This window comes from Cavia porcellus, unplaced genomic scaffold (assembly GCF_034190915.1).
Source record: "Cavia porcellus strain 051 isolate PalLab524CR breed Dunkin Hartley unplaced genomic scaffold, mCavPor4.1 scaffold_6, whole genome shotgun sequence".
In the NCBI taxonomy this organism is placed as follows: domain Eukaryota; kingdom Metazoa; phylum Chordata; class Mammalia; order Rodentia; family Caviidae; genus Cavia; species Cavia porcellus.
This window is the reverse complement of record NW_026947489.1, coordinates 48,702,550-48,719,470: the sequence shown is the minus strand read 5'-3', so window position 1 is coordinate 48,719,470 and position 16,921 is coordinate 48,702,550. Positions and strand designations below refer to the sequence as shown.

At 40.0% G+C, this 16,921-nt stretch overlaps 1 protein-coding gene across 7 annotated transcripts in view; it reads right to left on the bottom strand.

The window, feature by feature from the left end:
- Agk (acylglycerol kinase) overlaps positions 1 to 16,921 on the bottom strand; it is a 90,794-nt gene that overhangs the window by 11,541 nt on the left and 62,332 nt on the right. For all 7 annotated transcript variants that reach the window (XM_023567554.2, XM_063250616.1, XM_063250617.1 and 4 more), the window contains 3 exons: positions 16,189 to 16,258; positions 5,162 to 5,241; positions 2,359 to 2,416 (listed from right to left, as the gene is read on the bottom strand). In XM_023567554.2, coding sequence (XP_023423322.1) covers positions 2,359 to 2,416; positions 5,162 to 5,241; positions 16,189 to 16,258 — 208 coding nt within the window. The remainder of the gene's footprint in view (positions 1 to 2,358; positions 2,417 to 5,161; positions 5,242 to 16,188; positions 16,259 to 16,921) is intronic.

The following is a 16,921-nucleotide window of genomic DNA, read 5'->3' as shown; positions in this document are numbered from 1 at the left end:
GGTGATTGAGGCAGGAAGATCAAGAAGTTCAAGCTCAGCCTAGGCAATTTAGTCTCAGGGAGATCTTATCTCACCATTTAAAAAAATTACCAAAAAGGATGGGTCTGAGGATGTAGTTCAGTGCTTGGTTCAATTCCCATTATCTAAACAACCTCTCAATTCCGGATCAATTTTGTCACTAGGTTTCTGCACTCCTACATCTACCTGAGTTTTTGTTGTTGTGTTGTTTGTTTGTTTTGGCATCGGGAATCAAACTCACAACCTTGCACTTGCCAGGCAGGTACTGAGTCACTGAGCTATGTACCCCTGGCTGGGGCTGAGCATTACTAAAGGGAAAAAAAACCCACGGACTTTTGATAGAGAAGCACACACGAGTGTCACAACAAAGCCTTGGGTCTTGGATCCTCAATGCCACGGCTAACTCTAAGCCTCTTTACCATCACCTTAAAGTTGTCCACGACACTCCCACCCCGGCCACCTCCCTCATTTCGGTGGATGATGGCCTGTTTCACTGAGAAAGTCAGGTAGGACGGTGCAAACACCCTGAACTCTCCACAATCTCGCTTTCATTTGGTCCTATCCTTTACTTGTCCCCTATCACACTGTACCTCTTCCCCTGCCAAGGATAATCCAGGACTCTGGGTCCCATACCCCTTCTGCTCACAGATTTTTGCCAGCTCGGTCATTTGTCTTTCTTTTCACCTCTTTTCTTTTGCTTTAGGGTATAAAGTGATGGGTGGTCCTTCAATTAAAAAAAAAATTATATTCTCTTCAGTTTTGGCCATTTCTATCTCCTCCTCAAAGTAAAGTTTCTGGAAGGAGTAAACAACCTTGTGGTCTTCACTTCTTTACCTCCATTAATTTCTTAACTTTCTCCAGTGTGGCCCCAGCACCCCACCACCACCACCACTCTGGAGGTCACTGAACTTTGGGCAGCTGCCAAATGCCTGCAGATGGCCCTGTCTGTATTTCTACTCCTGGCTGTGCTTCTTGAAATTCTTTTTCTATTGGTTTCTGTTTAGCCCCCCAGCCATCTTTTCTGACTTTCCAAATGTTTAGATTCCTCCATACTGTTTCTTGTCGTGTGCTTTCAACAGTAACCTCACCAAACTTGGTTTCCAACACTATTTACACCCTTATGACATTTAAATCTATCTCTTTCGTCTGCTGGATTCCAGACTGACGACATCACACTTGTATCTTCTTGTGCACACCACAGGTATATTAAATTCACCATGTACTGAAGTAAAAAGTCTCCACTAACTTCATCTTTGGGATTTTTTTCTTTTTTCTTTTTTTTTTTTCTTTTTTTTTGGGGGGGGGGGTACTGGGGATCGAACTCACAACCTTGCACATGCTAGGCAGGTGTTTGTGCTGCTGAGCTAAATCCCCAGGCCCCACTAACTTGATCTTATTCTGATATTATGAACATTTATTGAAAACTAAGGTGCCACACTCTAGTTCCTCAAACCAGAAACCTTCCAGCCTTGAAGGCAGTAACCTCAATAGCTCTTTGACTGACCTCCCATTGTCAATGCTCACTGCTACTGCCCCGGTCTAACCTGCTCACTTAGCCCCATCCCTGCCCCTGGACTGCTGTACCAATTCTCTGTTACTCTTTCCTTTAGCTGTCTATGCACAATCTTTTGTCCACAATGCTGTCAAATGATTTTTCAAAAATGTACATCTGCTCACTATGTTTCTGCTTATAGCTCAAAAACCCCCACTGCCTTAACGATCAAAGTCAGAGCATACATCAAAACCCCCCCAAACCTCAGCCTCTAGCTTCGTTTCCTGCCACTATATTTTGTCAACTGTAACTAATAACCATGGCCCAGCACCGTGACGTCACAAGACTTGTCTTTCAACCCCAAATGCTTTTTCTCTAATCCTCTGTATTTCTAAATTTAGCCTCAGTGTCACCTTCCCTGGGAAGACTTTTGGACCCTTAGCTGGATTTAAGTAGCCAACAAACAGCTGCTTCCTTGTACTTTTCACCAGGCCATGAATGCTTTTGAGGACAGAAAACTGTTATTTGGTTTTGTATCCCAGACCTTGATCAGTAGGTAACTGCCTGATGAATAAATTGTGAAAACAGTTTAGTCTCTGGTACTCTACCACATAAATATAGAGCTACTCTATTTTACTAAATGTATTCACTACTCCAATAAAATTATTCCCTTAAATAATTTTAGCAAAATAAAAAATGTTTTCAGAAATTGTACACAATGAAATGCAGTCCATTTCAGTGTTGAAGCAAGTTGCATGCATCTGCAGTGAGAAATTAAAAAGTATTACAAATCTATCATACAAAAATGACTAACATAGGATAAATTCTGCATTATAAATTGCATTTACCTGAAGAGTGCTGAAAAAGTGGGCTGCTTTGGTTTTGAGAGGCCCAAGATACCAGTACCTGAGAAAGACCAAGATAAAAATCTGATTAAAGTATCAAAAGAGCTATCAATGTGATAGATACTATTTATGACTAAAATATATTACATAGAATTACACCTGCATTATGACTGCTGCTCCAGAGGCTTGGGGATTGTAGCTTAAAATAAATGAGTACTACTGTATTATAGTACATTTTCAATCTGCATTTCAATGCCATGTCCAACAGTATAGAATTAGAAAGTAGAAAGATTCTTGCAGTTCACCAGAGATGTAGAGCCAGTCTCCCTGAGTCCCTACTCAAGTGCAACAGAGACTTTCAATGCAGAAGAGAGTTCACACTCAGTTGAAAGAGCCACGAGGGAAGGAGGACGAGGCCACACTGAGATGCAGATGCCATGCAGTCTGATGTGTTAGAAGCCACACAACTGAATCCTGTCCTCCACATTCTCTCGCAAATGCATATATAACTAACATGCAAACCAGCATACTTTCTCTCACGTGTGTCAGGTTATGCAGCTTTCAACTGGCAAGCATCAAATCCAAGCACAAGGAGGATGGACTGTTATTGTTAAACACAAAAACTACTGGTGAGGCAGAGAATAGATTCCTCTTAAAAACCACCTCTATTACCAACCACTCCATCTTAACTACTACTCATTGATTTTGATTGATATATATTTCTTTAATTCCTACCATATATATGGAGGAAGAAATATAGAGCATATAATTTCAGTCTCTGTGAGCTTTTATGATTTGAGGAAATAAGTCCTCTCTGAAGTAATAGAAAATAAGTGACTATATATGTCATGATAGAAACTGACCACTATTTATTGGTAAGGGCAATAAAGAAGGAAGAAAATGCCATTAATGGTTAAAATCACTGTGGCAGCCATGCTTGTAAAATGATTGGCACAGTAAGACAGGAAGGGCACGGAACTCAAAAGGGCTGGGCATAGGCTGGGCTAGATGAAAGACGGAAGGAAGTCATTTTAGGTGAGAAGAAGTGCAAAGGTATGGGAAACAGCGAGAATAACAGGCAGGAAAATGAGGAATAGCTTCAAAATAAGATACATGACCACATAATTAAGGATGATGACACAGTAAGTTGTGCCTGGAACAATAGAATAAAAAGTTTAGATAAAACCCAACGGCAATGCAGAACCATTCTAAATTATCATTCAGATTAATACTGTGATGCTGTGTGTGTATGCTTATACTTTCCAGTTTGCCAAGTAGAAAAAGTTTCTTTCTTTCTTTTTTTTTAGGCAGTTTATTCCAAAGTGGTCAGCATTTTCTGTCACTCCTGCCAATAGCAAATTTTGACACTACGCTTATAGTTTCCTTATGGCCAACTACAAAATGATTTCTTTTGTGGTTTTTTTTTTACATTTTTTTTTTCTTTTTCTCTTTTTATCAGTACCAGAGATCGAACTCACGACTGCCTGCTTGCAAGGCAGGTGCTTATGCCGCTGAGCTAAATCCCCAGCCCCCTACAAAATGATTTCTTGTAGCCCTTATTTCTTATTTCACACAAAAAAGTGACTCAGTAGTCTTAACTTGCTAGCCAAGGTTTATGGAACAACCATAAGATTCTCAAATCCATTGTTCAGAAATCAACCAAAATATGAGGTAAGTGTGAGACATTTCTGTGCTTGTACTTAATTGTTGACAAACACACTTCGGAAAGCAACTTGGTATTTTTTCAGGGAAAGCGAAGCAGCTCCTCTTGGTATGCTTCTGGAATGAGACTACAGATCAAACACAAGGTAATTTTTGGACTCAATATAATCATGGCAAACTTGCAAATGACAGGATGTGAAATACTGAAGACTGCAGTGTGGAACATAATGCAGTAGTATCTCTCTTTTGACATTCCACTGTCAGGAAGTTCATTAGCAGGAATAATAAGGTGAAACAAGTTCAAGAAATTTCTGGAAAGTCAGGGCAGCAGGCTGGCCTAAAAGTACAAGAGGAGCTTCTTGATGAGAGAGCTGTGTGTGAGGGCAATCGGAATTCAGATAAACTCTACTAAAATTATATGCTCCAGGCGTTGGGAGAGCAAAGAAAAACTACCACTCGCCAGGAATGAAGTAAAGCCCATGTAGTGCCTCCAGCTCGGCCTCAGGAAGCCTTTCTCTGCACCACCTCTCCACATCAGTGGAGCCCCACACACCCTCTTTCCAAGCCAAGAGTTTCATTTTATACAATGGATTATCCAAAAATAAGTCTATTCCCATGCAAGCTAACAATGGCCCTCTAATCAGCCCCCATACAGGCCTGTTCTTTCATCTCACAGCACAGCCAGGCATCCACCTTTCTTCCTTCTCTATAAGAGGCAGCCTGCAGTCACTCAATCTGCAAGCCTTCAAAAAACAGCTCTCAGGAAAGTCTTCCAACTGGGACAGTAAGAGCTCTGTAAGGCTGAAGCCCAGGCGTGTCTTCCGCTTGGTACCCAGGTATGCACACCACCAGATGACAGGCAGTCCAGCAGCCCTTCAGTCTAGCATGAGCCTAAGTTACACCCAAATAGTAGGTCTAAAAGACAAGTGCCCTTCTCTTTAGCTCTCACCAAACTGGGGCAAGGAAGCAGAGCTTCCCCAATCTTTCTACATTTGGGAGAGAAGCCTCTACCTGATTGGTCCTATGCCATTACTCCTGATTCAATCTCCAAGTTACCTAAGTTTGTATTTGTATATTAAACTCTCTAAGGCAGGGTCAGAATAAGTTTTAAAAATGACCACACATCAATATAAGAATCCTTTACTTGCTAACTTTGACGCCCGCATCTCTGAAGGATCCCCATCGAAGGCCAGTCATGGCAAACACGGGCTGCTCCTTTTCACCCTGGAAGTCAAGCACAGTCAGTGGGGATTCATGAGTACAATAACTCGGAACCCTGTGCAGGTAAGCAACAAGCAAGCGTTTATGGCCTACTTCTCACGGAAACAAAATTCTAAAAAATATTTTCCAACATTAAAGAAATTAACCCATATGTGCTCAGTGACAGTATGTGAATAAGCCATACTATAAAATTAAAGTATATATCAGGTTTCATGACTTTACTGGCAAGGGAAACAAATCATACTTTCGACTGTAAATCAAGAACTATTCTGGCCCTTGGGACAATCAGGAGTCAGGTCAGTCAGAAGGCCTTCTCTATCACACACTCAGACAAGGGGAAGAGAAGCCTGCTTTCCCCTCAGAGAGCCAAGAGCTCTCAGGTAAGATAAGAATCCCGAGGCTCTAGAATATACTACTTGGATATCTAAAAACACAGACAAATATGTTACAACAAATCATAGTAAACACCAACTTGGATTTGGCCCACTGTTTTATGGCCAAATATTGCATTCTGAATTATGCAACACTTAGAATAACTATCCAAGAAAGTCAATATTCCTAAGAGCTTATACTCTAAAATGAACCTTTCTTGAAGTACAAATGTTGTATGTACCCACATTCTGGATGAATATTTTTTTGTACCTCAGAATAGCAGCTGAAATCCAAGGGCTAAAAACTATTGAGTGCCACTACACTGTAAAGAGAGCTGCTGCTGGCATGGTGGTGCATGCCTACAATCCCCGGACTCTGGGAGGCTGAGGAAGATCGCAAATTTGAGCCATCCCACGGCAAGTTAAGGAGATCTTGTCTCAAAATATAAAGTAAAAAAGAGCTGGGGATATAACTCAGTGCAAAGGCCCTAAGTTCAATTCTAGTACTGAAAAACAAAAAGGAAAGAAGGGAGGGATGAAAGGAGGCAGAAAGGAAAAAACAAACCTCACTGGCTTCCCCCACAGCATCATCCCACCAGGACCAGTATAAGCAAACATTGGGACCAGAGGGAGAATCCTTGAAGTTGGAAGTTGCTGGCCCAGAGAAAGGATGCTATGTCTTCCCTTTGAAGGAGGGAGGCTTCCTGAAAACCATTTTCAATTCCCTTCCTCTGGCACCAAAATCAAACAAGGAATTCCTGGGGGTTCACACACAAATACAAGAAGCTCACAGGAAAAGACACTGAAGTCTTTTAAAGATGCCCTTTGTTGTGCATCTACTAATGCAGCACATTTGTTTTCTGCTCTTCTATTTCAGCAAGTGAAGAGAGAACTAGGAGAGATGGCAGGCAAAGCGGTGTGGCTGAGACAACCCGCTGTATGGCACGCAAGGGCATATTATTCTCCGGGGGCCAACTGGAAAGTGTGGAAGACAGCAAAGCATGAACCATCTTGACACAGCTCATCTAAGACTGTCCCAGGGCAACAGTTCCCCAGGAGGGAGAGATTCGGAGGGTTCCAAGGCTGGAGACTGGAGCTGAAAGACGTGGAGCTCCCCGAGAGCTCCAGCATCAAAAAAACACACACCTGAACCCCTAAGACAGCACTAAGGCATCAGCAACCAAGGAGCTGCAATAGCTCCTGTCAAGAAAAAAGCTCTTTAACCTGTTTCTATGAGTCAACAGTAGAGAAGCTAGAAATAGCAGAAAAAGAGGAGAATGATAAAAACAAACAGATATAGCAGTATCTCGGTTCACCAATGCTTTTGTTTGCAAACTGCATCAGATGACAAACACGACTACAGCCATCTTTCTTACACAAACACAAACGTGGCCATCTTTTCCAAAATCTCGAACAAACTCAGTGTTAACAGAGGTACCACTGTATTTCAAAGATGTTGAGGGGAGAGGTGACTGCGAATTAACAGAGGGAGGGAAGATCTTGTTGACCACAGTGACATTTAAACAGAATGACTGAATAAGTTCTATCTAAGCAGCGTGGTGCGAGTAATAAGGGTTTTAATTTCTGATATAGTATTAACAATATTTTCTGCTGTCTTTTTTAGATTCCTCCCCCTTTCACTCCCCCAGGAAATACTGTGCATTTTTGGGTCTCACCAACACCCTCAGATTTAAATGGGGGGGGGGGGCAACCTGCTATTTACCTAAGTGGTTCCGAAGCTTCTCCCTCCTTGATTTGATCTCTAGTCGCATTCCTTTACCTATTAAAGCCTGTCTTTCCCACCTATTGTCTACAAGCACTAGATCTGAGGGCACAGACAGCTATCCCAAAAATATCAGGATTTAGCACAGTAATCATCTTTAATTTGCTATTAACTTAATCTGGAGTCCTGTATGACTCATACTGTTTTATCATGACTGATCTTAGTTAAATCTGATTTGTTTGATTGCTGTTTGTTATCGACAGATTTTATTCAAAACTGTTATAATTGATTGTATTAAGTCTGAGAGTATACACAAGTATACTGAAAATGACAAGATTCACTACAATACCTATTCTGATTTGATTACTACCTTTTTTTGTAGTTTTACACTACCTACAAAGTTGTGTTTCTATCAATACTGTTATGTACTAATATATTCAATTAGACTATATCTGATGATATAGCCAATTCTATTAAAGATAACAAGAGAAACAACACAGTAACCATGGTAGAACCCTTGTACAGCAGTTTTATATGTCTTTTTCATTTTATGTATCTATAGGAATATGTTTGTTCTGTCCTACTTTGTTTTGTTCCCTCCTCTAATATAGAAAGGACAGAAATACATGTTAAGACTCATGCATGTGTAGAACCTATAAACAGTTTACGAGAACTGATCTTATGACACATGACAAAAAAAAAAATACTTTGAAGGAAAAAAAGACATCACAGTACCCAGTGCTGATCCTGGAGTATCATGATGTGAAATCCAGCAATACTATTATTCTTTGTCCAGAGTGATTTTAGTCTGCTTGGTTTGTTTAATCTCAACAAAAATGAAGATATGGATAACAGCATGTATGTTTAAGTGTATACGGTTGATAACCATATTACTAAGTTTTTGTTGAATAGTTGAATAGAACTATTTGCAATCTCGCTATTTGAATTCCCACTTATCTGTTCCACTTTTATATCTTGAACAATTATTTGTAAGAGGACAATATGTGAACATCAACTAGTGATTTATTAGTGTTTATTTTTTTCTTTGAAAGTATGTATTATATCAACCTGTTTACTGTTTTGTTTAGTCTTTCTGTAAATAAAAATAAATAAACAGAATCACTGAGACCTGACATCTGTGAGTAATTCAGATAATGACAAAGAAATAACAAGGACCAGGCTGCATGTGGCCTTGAAGACTCTTGAATAACTTTGGTTTGTTCAGCAAGAAGCTACTGAAGGGCTTTGCACAAAGAGTGACGTTCCTACCTTGTGGCCGTGCCAGGTGTTGGATACAGACCACAGGGAGCCAAGGGCAGAAGGAAAGGATGCAGTTAGAGAACTCTATAGCAGCCCAGACACAAGATGGAGGGGACCTGGCCTGGGGCAGGAACGAGAAGACGTGCTGGATTCAGCATACATTTTACAGATGGAATTATAGGTTTCTTGCCCATATGACTGTGGAGAAGCAAGGATGACTCCAACATTTCTAGATAGTAAGTGATGGTTTTATCAAAGTGTATGTGATCATTTAAAGATCACATTGTTTCTTAGGAATGTTACATGCTGATCACTAATGATTTATAAAACAGCACAGTAACACAGAATTGTTAAACAGTTTTGAAGCACGAATCATCACGTAATACTGAAGTGATCTTAGACAAGTAATTTTTAATTGTACACTGGTTTAGTACTCAGACTGCTCCATGTGATTTCCTTCAAGTGTCTCAAATTATCACTTCTGTATCCTCACCTGTCAACACAGTGAGCGGCAACACCCAGTAAGGAGAACTTACTACAAATAAATTTAAAACATGGAAATTATCATTCATAGTCATAAAACTCTGTGATAAAATAACCTTGTAAAGAACTTACAGGGGTCAAAACTATCTTCTCTCACTAAGATTCCACAACACTTACCACTCAAGTTTCTGAAGACAAATGTGCTTTCATTCCTGTGACCTAAATATCCTGAACCTCTGCTCTGCACCAAGCACTGTGTCAGCGACTGAGTGACACGTGGAGAACAGGACACCACCTTCCCTACCTCAGAATGCCCACATTCTTCACTCAGCCCATATGTGCACAAGCTCTTCCCCCAGAGATCCAACGTGACTTCACAGCTACCCAGCTTTCACTAGGTTTGCCAATGCTCCTCTTAATTCTGCCAGTACGAATTGAATAAAATATTGAATCTAAACACTGTCTACATAAAGTTCACTTTATATTCGATTTAACAAAACTACTAAGGTTGTTTAACTATGTGGTAAAGTTTTATACACCAGGCTTCTAACTTGAATTAAACTAACCCTCTATTCATTTGTTTCCATGGGACAGCATTAACAAATATGTAGTACATATCAGGGACTGGGAATAAAAATATCTTCAAGCCCTGGGGTTGTGGTGCACACTTGTAATCCCAGCACTTGAAAGGCTGAGGTAGGAGGACACTATGAGTTCAAGGCCAGCCTGGGCTATATAAACAATTCAAGGTCAGCCTAAACTACATAGTGAGACCTTGTACCAAAAATAATAAAAATAAATCTTCAAGAATCTCAGAGTACAGGGAGTGTTAGACACAGACATTTCAAGTATCAGGGAGCTATTAAGAGTAACTGGAAAATACAAGGGTGTAATGGCACAATGGGTGGAGGATCAAAGTAGGACAGTCATGGAAAACAAGCCAAATTCTAAACGAAAGTTTATGTGTTCGTATTTTTTAAGCTGACAAATAACAAAATCAAGCTAATTAACATATCACTTCACTTTTCCTTTCATGGCAAGACTTTAAAGTTTAGTCTCTTAGGCTGAAACAAACAGTATTTTATTATTAATCACTCTGGTGTGCAATTTGATATCAAAAGCTTATTTCTCCTCTCTAACTGCAACTTGGTATCTTTTAACATTTTAATATTTAAAAAATAAAGGTATAATATCTGCCTGTGGGAGCCCGAGGAAGGAAGCCTGCAAATTCAAGTTCGACCTTAGTAACTGTACAAATTGGTGAGACCCTACATCAAAAACTAGAAAGGACTGGGGCTACCACTCAGTGTAAAAGCACTGAGTTCAATTCCCAATACCGCAAAAACAGCCAGCCATCCAGCCAGTCACACAGACAGACAGACATAAAGAATAAAGAACCTAAATTGGGAGAAGTCGGGAAAAGGCTGGAGAAAAAGAACAGGAGAGAATATGGTGGCCCAGGGGAGGGAAGCAGCACAAAGCCTGCCGCATTTTCAGCAGCATTTCCCACTCTGCCCGAGTTGCTAATAAGCATCATTTCACATGCTGACAGTGACGACAATGACAGAAGTCTCCATGGTGAGATACACTGGGAGACACCTAGGTTAGCTGGTCTGCAGAAAGTTCTGTCACCCTGCAGCTCTTCATTAGTGTGTCAGTGCACATAAACAGATTGACAAAAGGGGAAACACAGTTTCCTTGAGTTGTTAACCGTCATCCCTTCTCTGGGAGGGCTTTCCCACATGATGATACACCAAGGGAATTGCTGTTCTGATGCCTAGCACATGCTGCACACAAGTGCTAAGGGAGCACGTACTCAGGACTTGCACACTGGTACCCTGACATTTGGGGGCAAGAGTCACAGGCACATTCCTTTAGCATCAGCAGGAAAGCCTTTTAACCCCCAGGTTCCACTCATTTGGGCAGTGTGTCCTAGAAAGGAGTGGGAATGGCTCTGGACAGTAGGGGTGTATATGAAAGCTCTTGAAAAACCTAATCAAGAACCAGATGGGCATAGCACTGTCAGGATTCAGAAGGGACTCAAGGTTGGTCATGGAGACCAGTCTTGTGGAGGTACCGGAAACATGGTAAAAACAGAACTAGACACATGGAAAGAAGCAGCCAACAGACGTAGCACTACTGTGCCTCTGACTGTGAAAGACCTGGGCAGGTAGAGTAGGAGGTATATGGGTCAGTAAACAAAAACAAAACAGACAGGCCCACAACCAGATCCACAGAAGTAGTATGTGCGATCCAAGTCACAGCTCCCTTCCCATCAAAAGAGCAAATCCCTGAGAAAGCAGCCAGCCTGTGGCAGAAAATAACTGAGAGAAGCGGCTGGAATACAAGCCTAAGGGATACGGAGAGAAAAACAACTCCTGTCAATTAGTTCTATGCCTAATCTAGGAATTCTAGGAATCCTAGACTAAGAGAAAAGAAATGGGATGGAGGAGTTCTGAAGTCCCAAGCATCCCTAGAATGTTCAGAGCCCAGATAGGAAAAGAAATAAAGAACCCAAGTAGTCAGGAAAGACAGAGAAGGAAACATTCTAGTTCCTCACCATGGCCCCTATTTGGTTCTGAGTTGAACCTGATTAAAAAAGAAAAAGCAAAAGAACTATAAACAACTCCACAATCTTTCCAGTACTTTCTTAAAAGTTAAGTATTGAGCATCACAAATGTAAATATTAGGGGAAAAATGCTCTTTAAAAACCATGCGATAGTGGCAGGTATAACACTACCTCCAAAAAAGTGGGGTGGAGGAAGCAACTGACCATGAGACAAACCCAGACACTAGTTCTGCCTCCAGCACAGCAAGGCACATGATTAGCAGCTTTTTTAAATCTGTCAAGAAGATATAGTACATACACATCTGACTTCTTCACCACGGAGGGCATTCAAATGAGATGTGAACACACACACACACACACACACACACACACACACACACAACATATAAAAGTGAAATATAAGGCATTATCATAGTCTCCAAAAACTTTTTTACCTTTGGGAAACCATTCACTGTATGTTGAGGTTTGAGCTAATCTCTATAAGAAGAATTCAGTATCAGGCTTCGTCCTAAAGTGTTTCTCCATATGGTGATAGCAATCTCCAGAAACAAGAAGAAAGGTGAAAACCTATTCCACTAAGCTGGGTTCCTCAGAAACCAGAGTAAAGGTTGCTGCACCACATCTTCTAGGAATTGATTTAAAACTTTTCTGCTTCCTGAGCTGTGTCGTAAATATATAAAATCTGTGGTAAATCTGACACTGGATTCATCAATTCACAAAATCAATGTATTTAAAAGAAAAAGAAGAGACATGAGACATTTAACCCATTCTCACCAGCTCAAACCACTGTTGGTACATGCATGACTGCCCCATTGGGCAGGACAAACATTTGTGATTTTATTAGTCTTTTTAACTAATAAGACTAATAAAATTCATAAAAAGCTTCCCCAGTGGGACAGACATACATGTACCACCAGTGGTGCAAGCCACCTAGCAGCGAGACTTACAAATAACAGCCCCACCGTGAGATGTTAAATACAAGCACAGCAAGAATTTCCAGTTAAATTCGGGTTGCTAGAATGAATTACTTCCATCGCATACAAAACAAACAGCAAATCACTTAGTTATTAAGAGATATATCGTGACTCACCTTCTTTAATCATAAAAAATATTTTAAAATAACATTATACATAATAATCCATAATATATTTGCTCGGGTAGAATTTTTTTCAGCGTAGCCCTTCTATTTTGTGAGAACAATCTGTATGTTGAAACATCAATGATGATTTAATTGCTTTCAACAAATGCAATGAGATTGTGGTGAAGAGTTTAGACGTCAGCATGAAAAGAAAGAACAATAAAAGGAAAATAGACTACAAACTCACAGGTTCATTCCCCAATTTTCACACAGCAAACTCTAATAAGTGTGAGAATCCCGTATGTGAAATGTTTGGAACTAGAAGTGTTGCAAATTTTGGAGTTTTTTGAATTTTGGAATATCTGCATAGACTTTACTGTTCAGTATCTTTACCCCAAAAATCCAAAATCTTCTTAAATCTGAAACTCTGGGTCATAGCCAGATTTTAGACTTTCTGTTAGGGAAGCTCAACAGTACAACTAATAGCAACCTCGGGAGACAGAAGTGTAGGGTTTTTTAAATCTGTCAAGAAGCACAGTACAGACACTTGTTATGCAAATATTAGAAAGGAATAAATAGAAAACATTTATTCTGAATGTAGCTGGTACATTTTAAAGCTAAGTCTCAGTAGAGTACATAAAAGGTGATTTAATTTCACAGCTCTGTCTTCTCAGGAATTTGTCCCCTTTTTTTATTTTAAGGAGAGGGTTCTGGCCAAGTATTCAAAATATCTACTGCAACTCCCCTCTTCTGCTCTCAATCCCAATTTTTATTTTGGAAAATGTCAAAACAAAAGTTTAAATAGTACCACAAACACCTTTAATATGCTGCTAACACCTTCCCCATTAGTCTTGTCCTACAGCGTAGTTCAATTCACAAGGAAGCTGCAAGCTTTACCTCCAAGTGTTTCAGCATGCATCTCCCAAGAACAAGGACAAACAGACATAACCATAATACCAATCACACTCTCAAAATAGCTAACATCAGGACAGGCACAGTGATACATGCTGCAATCCGAGCTACTTGGGAGGCTGAGACAGGAGGATTGCAAGCTCAACACCAACATGAAAAACTCATAATGCAAAAAGAAAAAAAAAAGTCTTTTAAGGGGCAGGAGCTGGCATGGTGGTGCACACCACCCAGCACTTAGAGGCTGAGGCAGGAGGATCACTGAGTTTGAAGTCAGGTTGGGCTACACAGTGAGCTCAAGGCCAGTTGAACTGCATAGTGAAAGTCTGTCTCAAAAAGACCAAAAAAAGGTGGGTAAGGGGCTGGGAATATAGCTCAATAGTAGACTACTCCTGGATTCAAGGCCAGTACAGGGAGAAAAAAGAAACTGAACATCAATATATAATCTCTAATATATAATCCAAATTAAAACATTTCTAATTGTTCTAATAATTATGACTGCTATGACTGCTTGCTTTTTCATATTTCCAATCCAGGATCTTATATTTAGTTTTATTTCTTAGTTTCACTTATTATTAAACAGACTTTCTATCTTCTTTTGGATTTCATAATATTGACATTTTTAAAAGAAGCTTGGTCAAAATGTTGTTTGAATATCCCATGATTTGGATGTCTGAATTTTTTTATTATTAGGTTCAGATTAGTTAAGCATTTGAGGATGAAAGTAACACTTTGACGTTGCGTCTGCCTCAGCCCATTATCTCAGAAGGTGAACAATTTAGCTCGTTCCATTAAGGGCAGACCAAGCTTGATAATTTGAGAAAAGTGGCATGTGAGACACTTCTCCACTCTAAAGGTGGGAAAACTTAAATAATTGTGAGATTGTTTGGATACATGTTTCCTAACAGCTTTTTGTCCAGTGGCTTTTGTATCAATTGATGATCCTGACTAAATCATCAACATAGTGATCACAAATGGGACTAGTTCTAGCCTATCCCTCCAACTGCAGCTATTAGCTAACTACTCTTTTGTAGCATCACTGTGGAACTGGGTATTTTTCACTTCTTAACATATTACTATTCTTTTTTGATATTTAAACTGCCCCCCCCCCAACTGCCCTGGCTCTTATGTCTTTTTGTGAAGTTAGCATCAATTTTCTTTTTGGGGGCGGGGGGGTTTCCGAGGATCAAACTCACGACTTTGCGTTTGCCAAACAGGCATTTACGCCGCTGAGCTAAAAGCCTGTATAGCTGTTGCATTTCTTTTCTTTTTTGGTCCCGGGGATCAAACTCACAACTGCAGGCTCATAAGTCTTATGCCACTTATGCAATCCCTGATCCAGCATCAATTTTTGAGAATGTCTTTGCCTTATTCTTCCTGTGCCTATGAAAATCACCCCTTCACAGAGTCCTGGCTATCTGTAAGGAGAGAATATAGCATTAAAAGACCAAAATCTGGATTTCGGCTATGCTCAATGAAACATCATCGCCTCTGAGCCCTTTCAGTTGGCACAGCCAGGACACGTATTTCTAAAACAACTCATGAATTCCTCTGCAGATCAATAAGAAAACATTAGATAATCCAAACAGAAATGTGAAGTTTTGTTCTCACTTATGATGTAGGAAAGCTACAAAAAAACAAAAAAAAACCCACCTTATTCCCACACTAAAATAAGAAGACTACAATGTACAAAATCCTATCTTTTATTAAGCCAGTCAGAGAGCTGACACACAGATCATCACATGACCTGAATTATGAAGAGAGATGGGACGTGAGAAAGGTTCACCCTTGGTAGGATATAGAGAAAGAGGCAGCCATGCTATACACAGATAAGATAAAATCGGTCACTGTCCTCAGTACTTTATGAGCTCTTAAAACAACCACAGGGGGAGAGGAATGGTTTGTGATTATCTGTGGCCCAAAGGTAACCAATAAGATTCTTCTACTTTAGAAAGAGATATAACAGAATAAAGCTATAGTCCCAGCCCTTGTTTTATTCTGAGATAAGGTCTCACACAAAAAATGCCCAGCTGGCCTCAATTTGAGATCTTCCTGCCTCAGCCTTCAGAGTAGCGAAAGTGAGAAACATGAGCCACCATACCTAACTAGGAATTCTAACATATAATAAAGAGATTGGGGTAAGGTTTAAAAACTCATATACCACAAGGGAACAACATATATTCAACAGGACCGCACTACGCACTTAAAAGGCTGAAAAGGTAAATTTTATGACATACAATCTTGCATCACAATTTTCAAACTTGTATTTTGGTAGCACTGGGGATTCAGTGCAGGGCTTCATGCATGCTGGGCAAGCTCTCTACTAATGAGCTACGAGCCCAGCCCTTAGCACAAATTTTTTAAAAAGTAGGATCTTAAGCATATTCATTATTGATTAGAAATAGAACTAACAGGTAAACTTTCTTCTCTAGGGACAAACACTTGAGCTAGGAAGGGAAAAAGGACAGTGTGTCTAATAAAATTGCATTTAAATGGCTACGTTTAACACATGTGCATTGCTGTGATAATTTTTTTTCAAAATCTAAAGAGACTTCACCTTGATCTGCAGGACGTCCAGTGGAATGGTCTCCCCCTTCAGGATGGCGAGAGTGGCATCTGTAATATGTCTAGAAGGGAACAGAAAGGCAATGAACGCATCACAGAAATGAGCAGCACCTCCCCACCTCACCCATGGTCTGGCCCGGAACACTAGGAGCTGGGTCTGGAAGAAGACAGTCTCCCCAAAATAGCCCAAGAACACAAAAGAGTAGAAAAGAATTACCTAAAGAAATACGGTAGAGGCGCTGATACAGACCCAAGGAGAAGGCTATGGCAAGGAAAAGTTCATACATAACATCAAGCATTTATTTAACATCTGTTGAGTCTCTCCATTGGGCCTGACTCATATTTATCATTGAAAAAATATATTTATATACATAATAATAATATCTTTAATTCATTTTATCAACGCAGGCACTTCAAAAAGTGATGTTTATTTTGTACTCTAACAGTCAGAAGGGTAACTGAAGACAAGATTTGTTGCTGCTATCATAGCAAAACATAATCCAGAACTCACAACATATTTCTTTTATTTCCAATATTACTAGGATGTGTGGCATTTTAACTGCTGACTCCTTCATTCAGTCACGAAACTATTCTTATCTACATTCTTAGAGACTTCTGACAAGTCCATAGATAAAAATGTACTTATCAAAGGCACATTCTATTGACATCCATCCCGAGCATATGAAACTATGCCAGGCCTTACAAGCAGTCCTACAGTTGGGACT